The 12,454-nt window shown below is 44.5% G+C and overlaps 1 protein-coding gene across 17 annotated transcripts in view; it reads right to left on the bottom strand.

The window, feature by feature from the left end:
- Window positions 1-12,454, bottom strand: part of VPS13B (vacuolar protein sorting 13 homolog B) — a 590,935-nt gene that overhangs the window by 565,129 nt on the left and 13,352 nt on the right. For 16 of the 17 annotated variants that reach the window (XR_009759752.1, XM_061603977.1, XM_061603987.1 and 13 more), the window contains exon 3: window positions 10,592-10,735. Coding sequence is in view for 16 of the 17 variants with exons in the window: in XM_061603977.1 (XP_061459961.1) it covers window positions 10,592-10,735 (144 nt within the window). In the remaining variant the exon portion in view is untranslated. Of the gene's footprint in view, window positions 1-10,591; window positions 10,736-12,387; window positions 12,410-12,454 lie in introns of those variants that run through there. The other variant, XM_061603958.1, reaches the window with a different exon arrangement.

The raw sequence follows: 12,454 nt of genomic DNA, 5'->3' as shown, positions 1-12,454 counted from the left end.
CAGGCTGCCCCCCTCCCGCACGATCCTGCTCAGACACAACAATCCCCAACTCTGCTTCTTCTGGCTGCGGAGGTGCCTGAAACTCATGCCTCCCCCCTTCCTGTCCCTTCTGAGTTGGCTGCAGCACAACATCATCCCCCCCTCCATGCTTTAACCCTTCCCACCCCTGAGGTCTAGGTTTCTCTGGATAAGCCTCATGGAATTCTCTCACCAAAGTCGGAGCGTGCACATTCTCCTCTGTTTCCCAGGAACGTTCAGTTGGATCGTACCCCTTCCAATGAATCAGGTACTGAAGACGCCCTTGGCATTTTCGCGAGTCCAAAATCTGTTCTACTTTGTATTCCTCCTCCCCCTCTACCAACAACGTCGGTGCGGGCTCCAGTCACAGACGGTGAGGGTCGGGGGCAGCGTTCTTGGTCAACAATGCCCTGTGGAAGACTGGGTGCATCTTGAAGGTGGGTGGCAATTTTAGTCTGTAAGCCACGGGGTTAATCTGAGCCTCCACCTCAAAGGGCCCTACACACCAATCCTGCAGTTTACGACACCAGCCAGGCATAGCTAGGAAACGTGTAGAGATCCAGACCTGGTCTCCAACTCGTATGAGGTCCCCCTCTCTCCGGTGCTGGTCAGCTGCGCGTTTGTAATCCGCTTTGGCCTGTTCTAGTTGCTCTTGGAGTAGCTGTTGCATAGCGTGAAGTTCCTGCAAGTAATCCCCAGCGGCTGGGACGGAGAGACTGTCTTTTGGGGCAGGGAAGGCTCGGGGGTGGTAGCCAAAATTGGCGAAGGAAGGAGTCTGTTGCGTGTGCAAATGCACAGCATTATTATAGGCAAATTCTGCTAAATGCAGGTAGGACATCCAGTTGTCCTGCTGATACTCCACAAAACAACGTAAATATTGTTGCAACACTGCGTTGACCCTCTCGGACTGCCCATCCGTTTGGGGATGATGGGCAGACGACAGTCTCAGCTCACTTTGCAGCAACTTCCACAACGCTTGCCAAAAACGTGAGGTGAATTGTGTGCCCCGATCGGAAACCAGGCTGTCTGGCAGACCGTGCAGCTGATACACATTTTGCACGTACAACTTGGCAGTGTCTTGAGCGCTTGGGAGCCCTGCGCACGGAATGAAGTGAGCCATTTTCGAGAAGGCATCAACAACCACCAAAACTGTGGTTTTCCCCTGCAAAGGTGGGAGGTCTGTTATAAAATCCATAGTTATCATTTGACAAGGTCCTCCTGGAGTAGAGAGGGGTTCCAGTAGCCCCAGTGGCTTCCCAGTGGCATGTTTAGCCCTCATGCAAGTGGGGCAAGAGCGAACGTAATGCTCTACGTCCTTTTTCACCTTGGGCCACCAGAACTCCCGAGTGACAGCTTGAATGGTCTTAAAAACCCCAAAGTGGCCTGCCGTGGGGGTGTCATGGCACTGACGTAGTACCCTCCCTCACAGTTCTCCGGGGGGCACATAAACAGCTTCCTAATGGTGCAGTATGCCATCCTTCCATATAAGGTCTTTCTGTTCTGCCTGGGGTGACGCGCCCTCTTTGACCCGCTGCTCCTGCACGAAAGGGTCCCGTTGTTGCGCTTCACGCACTTCAGCTTCCCAAGAATCTTGGCAGGCCCCTACTACTCCCCGCTCGGGAGGGATTCTATACTGTAACGGTCTTGGGGTGGGATCCCTCAGAAATTCTGGCTTCCTTGAGAGGGCATCAGCCCGCTTTTTCTGTGCTTGGGAGATATAATGAATTTTGAAATGGAACCGTGCGAAGAACTGAGCCCAGCGCACTTGCCTCTGATTGAGTTTATGGGTGGTATAAAGACTCTCTAGATTACGATGGTCCGTGCGCACCTCAATTTCATGCTGCGCCCCTTCCAGATGGTGTCTCCAGGCTTCAAAGGCATCTCTAATGGCTAATAGCTCCTTTTCCCACACAGTGTAGTTTTGTTCAGAGTCGGTTAACTTTCTGGAAAAGTAGGCACAAGGCATCAGTTCTCCCCCTTTCTGGGCCAGTTGCAAAAGAACCCCTCCGATCGCGACGTCCGACGCATCCGTCTCTACCACAAAAGGGAGCGCCGGGTCGGCATGCTGTAGTATGGGTTCGGTAGCAAACCTTCGCTTCAGGCTCTTGAAAGCCTCTTGTGCAGCTTCTGTCCATTGGAAAGGTCCTGAGCCCTTCAGGCAATCCGTGAGCGGTGCGGTCTGATGGGAGTAGTTGGCTATGAAACGATGGTAGTAATTCGCAAAGCCCAAGAAGCGTTGCAAATCCTTCTTGGTCTTGGGGGGTTGCCACGTGAGTACACAACGAACTTTTTCTGGGTCCATTTCTACTCCTGCTGGAGAGATCCGATACCCCAGAAAGTCCAACGTGGTTAGGTCAAACCCACACTTTTCCAGCTTCGCGTAAAGACGGTGTTCCCGTAACTTCTGCAGCACTGCACGCACATGCAAGTCGTGTTCCTCGGGAGTATTCAAATAAATCAGGATATCATCCAAATACACTACCATAAAGCGGTCCACAAAGTCCCGAAAGATGTCATTCATAAAATTTTGGAAGACTCCAGGTGCTCCCAACAACCTGTATGGCATCACCAAATACTCAAACTGACCGTAACGGGTCTTAAACGCAGTCTTCCATTCATGACCTGCCTTAATCCTCACCAAGTTGTAAGCTCCTCTCAAGTCCAGTTTCGTGAAAATTTTGGCAGAACGCAACCTCTCCAACATTTCCCTAATGAGCGGCAGTGGGTAACTATTGGGGATAGTGAGCTGGTTTAGGGATCGATAATCATTACAGGGACGGAGCTCCCCCCTTTTTTTCTTCACAAACAGCAGGGGTGCACCAGCTGGGGACCGTGAAGGGCGAATGAAGCCTTTCTTCAAATTGGCATCCAGAAACTCTGGTTCAGATAGAGAGTAGATCCGCCCGGCGGGGATGCGTGCTCCAGGCACCAAATCAATGGCACAATCATAGGGCCGGTGAGGAGGGAGTTGCTCCGCTTCCTTTTTATTGAAGATGTCCCGAAAACTCCCATACTTGGCGGGGAAAGTTATCTCCCTTGGGGGAGACGCCCCTGCCAACACCTGTGGCTCCTCTTCAGGCTGGCAATGTTGATGGCAGTACTTGGAGGTAAAAACCACCACAGCTTCATCCCAAAAGATTGTGGGGTTGTGCCTAACCAGCCAAGGCATACCCAACACCACCGGGAAACGCAGCAAGGACGCCACATAGAACGACAGGTCTTCCCGATGCCCAGGGACCTTCACTTCCACGGACTCAGTCACCCAAGTCACCCCCCCAGACTTCAGAGGCCGGCCATCTATAGTTTCCACTGCCAACGGCTGACTCAGTTCTCTTGTGGGAATAGCGTGGTGTAGCACCAACTCTCGGTCTATGAAACAAGAGGATGCTCCGCTGTCGATCATAGCCTTGGCTGAGAAGCTCTCACCTGAGGATAGGGTGATGCAAATGGGCAACAGAAGGGCCCCTTGGGAGGGAAGGGGTCGTAATGGAGGCTCAGTGTTTGTAGCACCCCCCAACTCTCTAGCCTCTACGAGAGCTGGGATGTGAAGTTTTCCGGCGGCTGGGATCTTCCGGTTTCGGCTGCACAATTTCTGGTGAGGTGTCCAGACTTTCCACAATAGAGACACAGTCCTTCCCTCCGGCATCTTTTCCTCTCCTCCTCTGTCAATCACGGTCTAGCCCCCCCCAATCTGCATGGGCTCCTCTCCCGAGACAGTAGGGATGCCAGGATTGGGCACAGGGCGCACACGGGGCAGCGGAGCAGCAACCTGACTCTGTGAAGGCTCCATTCTTCGCTCCAACTTTCTTCCTTCTAAGCGGCTGTCTATCTGCAAACTCAGTTGAATCAAACCCCTCAGTGAGTCGGGGTGTGTGGAGCACACCAGTTCATCCAACACTTCTGGACTCAGTCCATTTCTGTAGAAGTACATCAAGGCTGGGTCATTGTACTCCGTCTCCTGAGACAAAACACAAAAAGCATTCGTGTATTGCCCTACAGACCCCCTTCCCTGTCTCAGGGTCCCTAACTGGCGGACAACTGTCTCCTTCCTCTGGGGGTCTCAGAACATGTCCCCCATCGCATTCTTGAAGGCGTCAAACTGGTGCAATATCTGGTCATTGCAAATCAAATATGGGGTGGCCCATTTTGCCGCTTCCCCTTCCAATAAACTGATGATGAATGCCACCTTCGCATCATCAGTTGGGAACTCAGCTCTGCGCACTTGAATGTACAACTCACATTGGGCTAGAAACGTGGCAAACTGTTCACTCTGGCCCCCGTATCGCACGGGGAGCCCCACTGGAGACTTCACAGGGGCTACCACCCCTGGAGGCACCGCCTGGACTTGGGCGACCAAGGCATGGGGATTCTGGTTATCCACTTGCAAGGCTTGCGTTGTGGCTCTGAGGTTTTGGTTCTCGGCTTGTAGGGCTTGCGTAGTCACTCGGAGGTTCTGGATCTCGGCATACAAGGCTTCCATGGTGATAGGTACTCCCCCTCTTGCTCTGTTCTGGTCCATGTCATCCGCCATGGGAACAGGTTCGAGTAGGGATGGTGGTTGAGTCAATCTGTCCCGTCCAGAGCCGAAAGAATGAGGCTGGAGTGTGTGTGCAAGTAAATCTCGTTTTATTAGAGTAATGGATACATCAAAGGCATTGCGCTTCATAGGAAACCCAACGCTAACTCACTAGAGTCCCTAACTATACTCTAGACATGCTCTGCAGCATGTGAAGGAAGTTGACTCAACGACCCCCCACTGGGAGCGGCAGGCTTATACAGGAAATGTTTTCGAACGTAATCTCTGACTCCTTCGTAATTCCTGTCCTTGCCCTGTCCGTTTCTCGCGGTGACGGGAACGAGGAGACAGGGGACGCGCATCCAACAGCTCATCTGAAGACACCTGCTCCCGAGCAATGGGCTCGAGGTCAGGGGGCGGTGCCACACTGGAATCCTCCTGGGAACTGCTTGGTAAAGGAGGAGCTGGCACTGACTCTGAAGCTTCCCCCCACAAGTCCTCTGCATCAACTGGGGGTGGTGTGCTTGGCTCCTCGGAAAGGGCGTTACTCGTGGGAACTGGCTGGAGAGCAGGTTGCCCCCCTCCCGCACGATCCTGCTCAGACACAACAATCCCCAACTCTGCTTCTTCTGGCTGCGGAGGTGCCTGAAACTCATGCCTCCCCCCTTCCTGTCCCTTCTGAGTTGGCTGCAGCGCAACGCCTGGCAATTTCCCCAAACATAAATGCTAATTATTGCAAATATTATTTCTAATTATAACAGAGGTTTTTTAAAAACAGCTATTGGCACAGATGAAATATATTTCAATAGATTTTAGACAGCGTACAGATTCTTGATGTCAGAGGAAGAGTAGAGACCAACAGTTTTTCACATGAACCATGACTAATGTAAGTGCAAGGAGGGAGTTGGTCAGCACACGCACCACTTATCTGAAGCACTCCACCTTGGTTTTACTGTTAAAAAGTGAATATGGTAGAAATTTTTTGTTCACTGCACACAGTATGCCGAACCAATAAAAGCAAGTACCTGATCACGCACAGCATAGAAAATATGGAACTTGAATAGCGTTAGAAATAGATTAGACAAGTTCATGGAGAGTAAAGGCTGCAATCCAATACATACTTACCTGGGAGTAAGTCCCTTTGAACCCAATGGAGTTTACTTCTGAGTAGCCATGTATTGGATTGCAGCCTAAGGGTATCAATGGCCAGTAGTAATGTGGCTGTATTATCTCCTCTAAATACCAGTTGCTGGGGATCACAAGCTTGATGGCATTACTGTGGTCATCTTCCGCTTGTGGGCTTCCAATACCCATCTGGTTCACCACTGTGGAAGTAGAATGCTGGGCTAGATGAATCTTCGGTGGGGCTCTTCTTATCCAGGGCAAAACACAGTAAAATGAAACACATTTATTTTCATTGTGGGTCTATGTTTGACTGTAAGTTGACAGACCCAATCAAGAGGCTCTAAGGCTCCAGCCAACACAAGTGCTCTAGTGCAGAAGTGCAAATTGAATTTGTCAGGTTCACTCCAAGCCTCCCCTATAGAGGAGACTGGAGTGATGCACAGACAGCTGCACTGTTCTTCTTGAAGGAGGGGCAGAAATGGAGGCAGCCTGACCTGGCAGCAGCTGCCATGAATGAATAGTAAGTTGTGTGGCTTACACTGTCAGAGTACTGCCTCTTTGGTGGAGATTTTTTTTTCAGCCTCGTACTGAAACCAAAGACTCAAGGAAACATCATCTGATGGAGTAAACAGATAAAGAATGAGGAGCTTTTTTTAAAAAAAGCACAAAATCCATTCGCTCCAGGCCAAATTCAAGGTGCTGAGAATTGCCTTAAAGCCCTTTATAGCTGGGGTGCAGGATATTTGAGGAACTTCCCACACATCGAGAACTTGTAATGACACTTTCTTTCAATTAGCCTAGTACTGTAAAATTAGTGGCAACAGCCAAGAAGACTTTTTCGATATTGCCCCGAGATTATGGAACCATCTCCCACAATAAATTGCAAAATCTGGAAGCATAATCCATTTAAGCGGGCCTTGAAAATAGTTTTATTATGATTAGACTGCTGAATATACCAGCTGCAGATGCCATCACTGCTTGTCATCGCTGCTGGAAATTGTTACGTTTTATTTTACGTTTGTCATTGCTGCTGGAAATTGATACTTTTTATTTTATATTTTGCAATACAGATGCATCTAACATCAAAAGAGTCATAAAACAAACTAGGACAGAACTGTATCCATTCAGTGAGACATTCAGGTATCATTGAAAATATTTCAGCAAGTCAACAGTGTTGTATGTGTGTCCACAGAGCATAAGTTAATAGTATCACTTAGAAAAAGGATAAAAGTAGTGTAAACTGTTTCTATCTCAACCTATCATTTGCTTTGTTTGTTTAGTGAGATTTCCCCATTAAGTGGTCCCTGAGGTGTTTAAATGTCCTGGCAATACTGGCATTTTATAAGCCTTTATGTGAAAGTTGGACAGTGAAAAAAGTGGGTAAGAGAAAAATCAACTCATTGGAAATGTGGCATTGGAGGAGTTTTGCAGATACCATGGACCGCAAAAAAGACAAATAATTGGGTGATAGAACAAATTAAACCAGAACTATCACTAGAAGCTAAAATGATGAAACTAAGGTTATCATGCTTTGTACACATAATGAAAAGACTAGAAAAGACAATATTGCTGGGGAAAACAGAAGGGAGTAAAAAAAGAGGAAGATCAAACAAGGTAAGAATTGATTCCATAAAAGAAGCCACAGACCTGAACTTACAAGATCTGAACATGGTGGTTTGTAACAGATGCTATTGGAGGTTGCTGACTCATAGGGTCGCCATAAAGTCATAATCGCCGTGAAGGCACATAACACATACACACACATAAGCCTTTCCACTTGGTTGCTATTGTAGACCTTGCTGCATGGAAGGAATGCAAATTTTTGTGAAAGACTGTAAGCATCAGCATTCTTGCACATTTTGTCTTATCACTGTATCAATTGCAGAAAATATTCAGAATTTCCTTGGGGACAGGACTGCCACTATAAGTGTATGAACATTTCTTTTATTACTATTATTCCATCTTGAAACTATTTTATTGAAAGGCAGAGTAAAAATGTTCCAAACAAATGTGTGACAATTAAAAAGGACAAAAATATTTTCAGTACACATGAGGCATAGGAGTGATAATTCAGGGTTCACTTGCCAATTTAAAACATAACAAGATTTTTTTTGGAATAGACCAAGATCAGTCTCATCCAACATTCTGTTCCCTCTAGTGTCTAGCTGTTGGAAGCTCACAATCAGAGCATGAAAGCAATCGCCTTTCTTCATTGGTCCCTAGCATCTGGTTTTAAGTTGTGTACAACTTCAACACTCTCCGTTCATAGTTTGTAACTGCTCACAAACCTATCATTCATAAATATGGGGGTGGGGTAAATTAAAGCCATCAAAGCTAGTGGACATTGCTACACCTTATGATGGTGAAATCCAGGAGTTAACTGCAAGTTAAAATAATTCTGCACTGACAGGCTACATGAACTGGGCAGATGGAAAAGAGGAGGGCTGATCCCAATATAGCAAATGTTGGGATAAGAAGAGTTTGTTGTTCTTGTTATGTGCCTTCAAGTCAATTTTAACTTATAGCGACCCTATGAATCAGTGACCTCCAGCGGCATCTGTTATAAACCACCCTGTTTAGATCTTGTAGGTTCAGGTCTGTAGCTTCCTTTGAAAGAAACAAAGTACTGAATTCAATAAGTCTCCTGCTTCATTTCTGTCTCCTAAGCCCCATTTTCCCACAATTTCTAGTTCTTCTCTGTTTCCTACTTTTGCATTCCAGTCCCCCATGATTATCAGAACATCTTGTTTTGGTGTGTGATCAATTTCTTCCTGTACTTCTGCGTAAAATGTCTCTAATTCCTCCTTTTCTGTGTTTGCCTTTGGAGCATAGACTTGGATGAGAGTTATGTTGATACGTTTCCTGCTGAATCTTATAGATATCACTCGCTCAGACCTTTGCTACATCACTTCTCAATATTAAAGCAACCCCATTTCTTCTTAATTTCTCATTTCCTGCATAAAATATTTTGTAGTTGCCTCATTGAAAGTGTTGCATCCCCGTCCATTTTAATTCACTCACGCCAAGTATTGTAATGTTGATATGTTCCATTTCTTGCTTGACAATTTCTGGCTTTCCCTGGTTCATGCTTCTCATATTCCATATTCCTATTGTGTACATCATACAACTCCAGACTCTCCTTTAGCATCTGTGCACATCAGCCTCTGGGCTTCCTTTCAGCTTTGACTCAGTGGCATCATTAGTTCTTCCCCAGTAGCTCATTGAGTGCCTCTGACCTGCGGGCCTCATCTTCCAGCACTATCTCGTGTTGCATTTTGGATACTCTGTTCAAAGGGTTTTAATGGTAAGGGGTATTCAGAGGTGGTTTACCATTGCCTTCCTCTGAGTGTGGATGCATCTTAGTCTGGTGTCTCAGCTTTGACCATTCTGCTTTGGGTGCCCTTGCTAGGAGTGTAGCCTCTTGGTCTAGACTCCTGATGGCGTAGCTCTCAGCTTCTTCAACACTCTCAAACCCCCTCACCACGTTAAGGTGTGCATCCTAGATGAAGGCCCATTATAGCAAATGTTGGGATAAGAACAGTAGTTTATACAAATTTAGTGGGTTTGGTGTTTAAGATTTCACTTCTGCTTTGAACTTGTGGCTTTAAGTAAATCACTTTGCCTTAAGGCTCACTACTGTCCTGGTATGTGGTCTCAAGTAAATCTCTTGTTTCCATCTAGTCTAATAAATCCATGCTACATATGTTATTTATTTTGCTATAAACCACCCTGTGGCTTTTGGGCAAAGGGCAGTAAATAATTTCTGAATAAATAAATAAATAAATAAAAGTAACTAGCCAATATTTCTGCGATGCTTACAAGTACTGCATGAAGCCAACAGCCTCTCTTCCCCCTCCCTGCCCCTCATGTCTGGCTCAGCATCTGGCCTTCAAAGATATACTGACTTTAAACATACAGTCTTCCTCTACTATCAAGGCTGACAGGAAGGGCTTGCATGGGCAGAACAGATAGGAACAGCTTTGCAAAGTGGCGCTCGAGAAAGGTATGAGGGAAGCGGCTTGACAGAGTGAGACTTGTACCACCCCCCAGTTTTTGAAGATATCAGAACCCCCTGACCTTAAACTTAATTAAATAAATACAACTTTGCACATGACTAGCCTAAACCAAACTCATGCGGTCTTCCACTTCCTGGCCACTGCCCTGGCCACCTACTTTCACAATCAGTTTTTTTTAAAAAAATAAAAAACTTCTTCTTTATACTTCTGCAAATGCAAATATACACCTAATCAGCTTGTTAATTTTAGCTGCTAGGAGAAGTTAAAACTTGGACTACTACAAATGCCAGAATCGAGCTATTTCACAATTCCATCTCATCATCCCTCCCATCCCTTCTGCATATTCAACATCTTATTCACAAACAACTTTTTAAAAAATTGAGTACATACATTATGGGGAGAAAAAACTCAAGTGTGAGGATCAATTCCAGAATGACAAAGAATAAATTGAAATAAAATTAAATCCAAACCTTAAATGCACTGGTATGAAAAGATTGCAGCACTATAAAGTGAAATAAAATTAAATCCAAATCTTAAATGCACTGGTATGAAAAGACTGCAGCACTATCATAAAAGAACAAAGACTTTCCCTACATCATGTCCTCATTTTGCAGGATTGCTAGTACTCAACTCCAGCAATGAGATCTAGATTTTTAGCAGGTATAAAACTGGAACAATTAGGGCTAATCAAAAGACAACTACAGCAAGAAACAGATTTAACCTTCTTCGAAGAAAAACACTGGAATTCAAAAGAAACTGAGCTTCCAACCACAATGTGACAGCTGTAGAAAAGGACTTTAATAAAAATAAGAATAAAATGAACAGCATAGTAGCAATTAAAACACATATCAGTTCCTGTAAAATCTATACAGTTCACATCTATTGTCTTATTCAAATTTGCATATATATTTTTTACCTGGACTCCATCCTTTAGCTTCAAGATGCATTCCATTGTATTTATTGTAATCACAACTGGCTCGGAACCAAGCTTTGTCCATGGTACGTGGATACGCAATTCATGAATGTGTCCACTTAAAAATGTAAACGGTAATTTCAGCTCCTTGAAAACAAAAGTCATATCAAATTACCAAGATAGCTACTTAAAACCAAAATTTAAATAAAATGCGTTGCTGGAGAATCTATCTACAATTATCAAAATATAATTTAACTGGTTTTTCTGTTGAAAAATTTCTGGCAAAACTACTGATACATTTTAAAGAATTTCCCAGATAGTCAGTTCTCCTATTCAAATCAAACATATTCTAGAGATTCCATGATTTAACAGTTTATATAAAGCAGTCTTGTAATTCAGGAACAATTGTCACTACTATCACAGAAATGATATGAGTAGTCAACACACCGCTTAAAAATATTATTATTGGCTCTTATGCTACCAGAAGTGTCACCTCCATAATGCTGCTTTTTATTAAGTGGTGTAACAATGTTTGCTGGGTACGCAATCTCCACTGGCACTGCCAGAGCCTGTTCAGCTACCTGGATCAGCCCTGCAGGATGAGGGCTGGGACTTAACTGGCAGAGGCAACAGCGGAGGGTTTAAATAAGAAGTCTAGATAAATGGAACATGGGGAACTACTTCATACATAGAGCAAGCCATTATTATCTCAAGAACATTACACATATTGCTTAAGTTATATCTATATCCACACATATTGTATTAATTCATTTGGATTTTATAACCAGCTTGATGACTCAAGGGGGGGGGAAGCACAATATAAAAATAAGATACATTAACTATAATCTACAGATAATCTAATTTTCTACTAATCAATGGCCACTAAAATCCAGCAAATAAATAAGTCAATAAAAGGTCTTACACAGTTAAAAGAACCCATGAGGCTCAAAGGTTTAAAATAAACTTTCAGAGGAATTCTAGAGCTAGGAATTAGATCCTGAGGATGCCTCTAAATAAGCATTTATTTGTCAAATGCCTACACCACCCTTCCTCCCAAAGGAAGTAAAGATGGAATTTTAAAAATACAATCACATTAAAACCATAATTAAAATGCCATTTAAAAAGCTATAGTATAAACCTAGAAAGATAACACAGCAATTAGCAACTAAGACCTGAATAACTTCTTCAGCTATGTGCCAAATAATAAATACATCTTTCATTAGCATTGAAGGCCATCAAGAGAGGAAGACAACCAAACTTCCCCAGGGAAGGAGTTCCACATATAGAGCTTCACCACAGAGAAGGCCTTGCTTCACATCACCACCCCATGGGTCATCCCTGTCAGGACCAGCACAGCACAGCCTCCCTTGCAGATCTTCAAAGCATGGACTTGCTACGATTGTGACGTCAAGTTTGAAGCAAACATGAGCAACTGTGCCCTCAAAGTGCTTTGCAAATCTATCACAATGAGCTTCTGAGTGATTTGTTTAGTATAAGTATTTATAACCTGCTCTTTATTTAATATTTTCAATCCCAGGGTAGGGGACAAAAGAACAAAGGAATAAGGGCATACAGAAAATAAAATCATATACAGAAATTACAAAGTCATAAAAACAGATCCAGTAAATAGCAAACAGTTCCATCATAAGGCAAATAAAGCTGAACTACAACAAGGACAACAACTAAAATTTCCAATTTATCCAAATGCTTGAATATAACAAACCAGACCCTCAATAAAAACAACAAATGGTCTTAGCAACACTTCCCATCATATCTTTCACCTATAACAGCCCACTCACTCTCTGCCTCACACATAGAGGTCCTCACTCTGCCAATAGACTCTCCCTCTGTGGCTTTTGAGCAACT

This window comes from Rhineura floridana, chromosome 1 (assembly GCF_030035675.1).
Source record: "Rhineura floridana isolate rRhiFlo1 chromosome 1, rRhiFlo1.hap2, whole genome shotgun sequence".
Lineage (NCBI taxonomy): Eukaryota > Metazoa > Chordata > Lepidosauria > Squamata > Rhineuridae > Rhineura > Rhineura floridana.
This window is presented reverse-complemented; position numbering and strand designations above follow the sequence as displayed.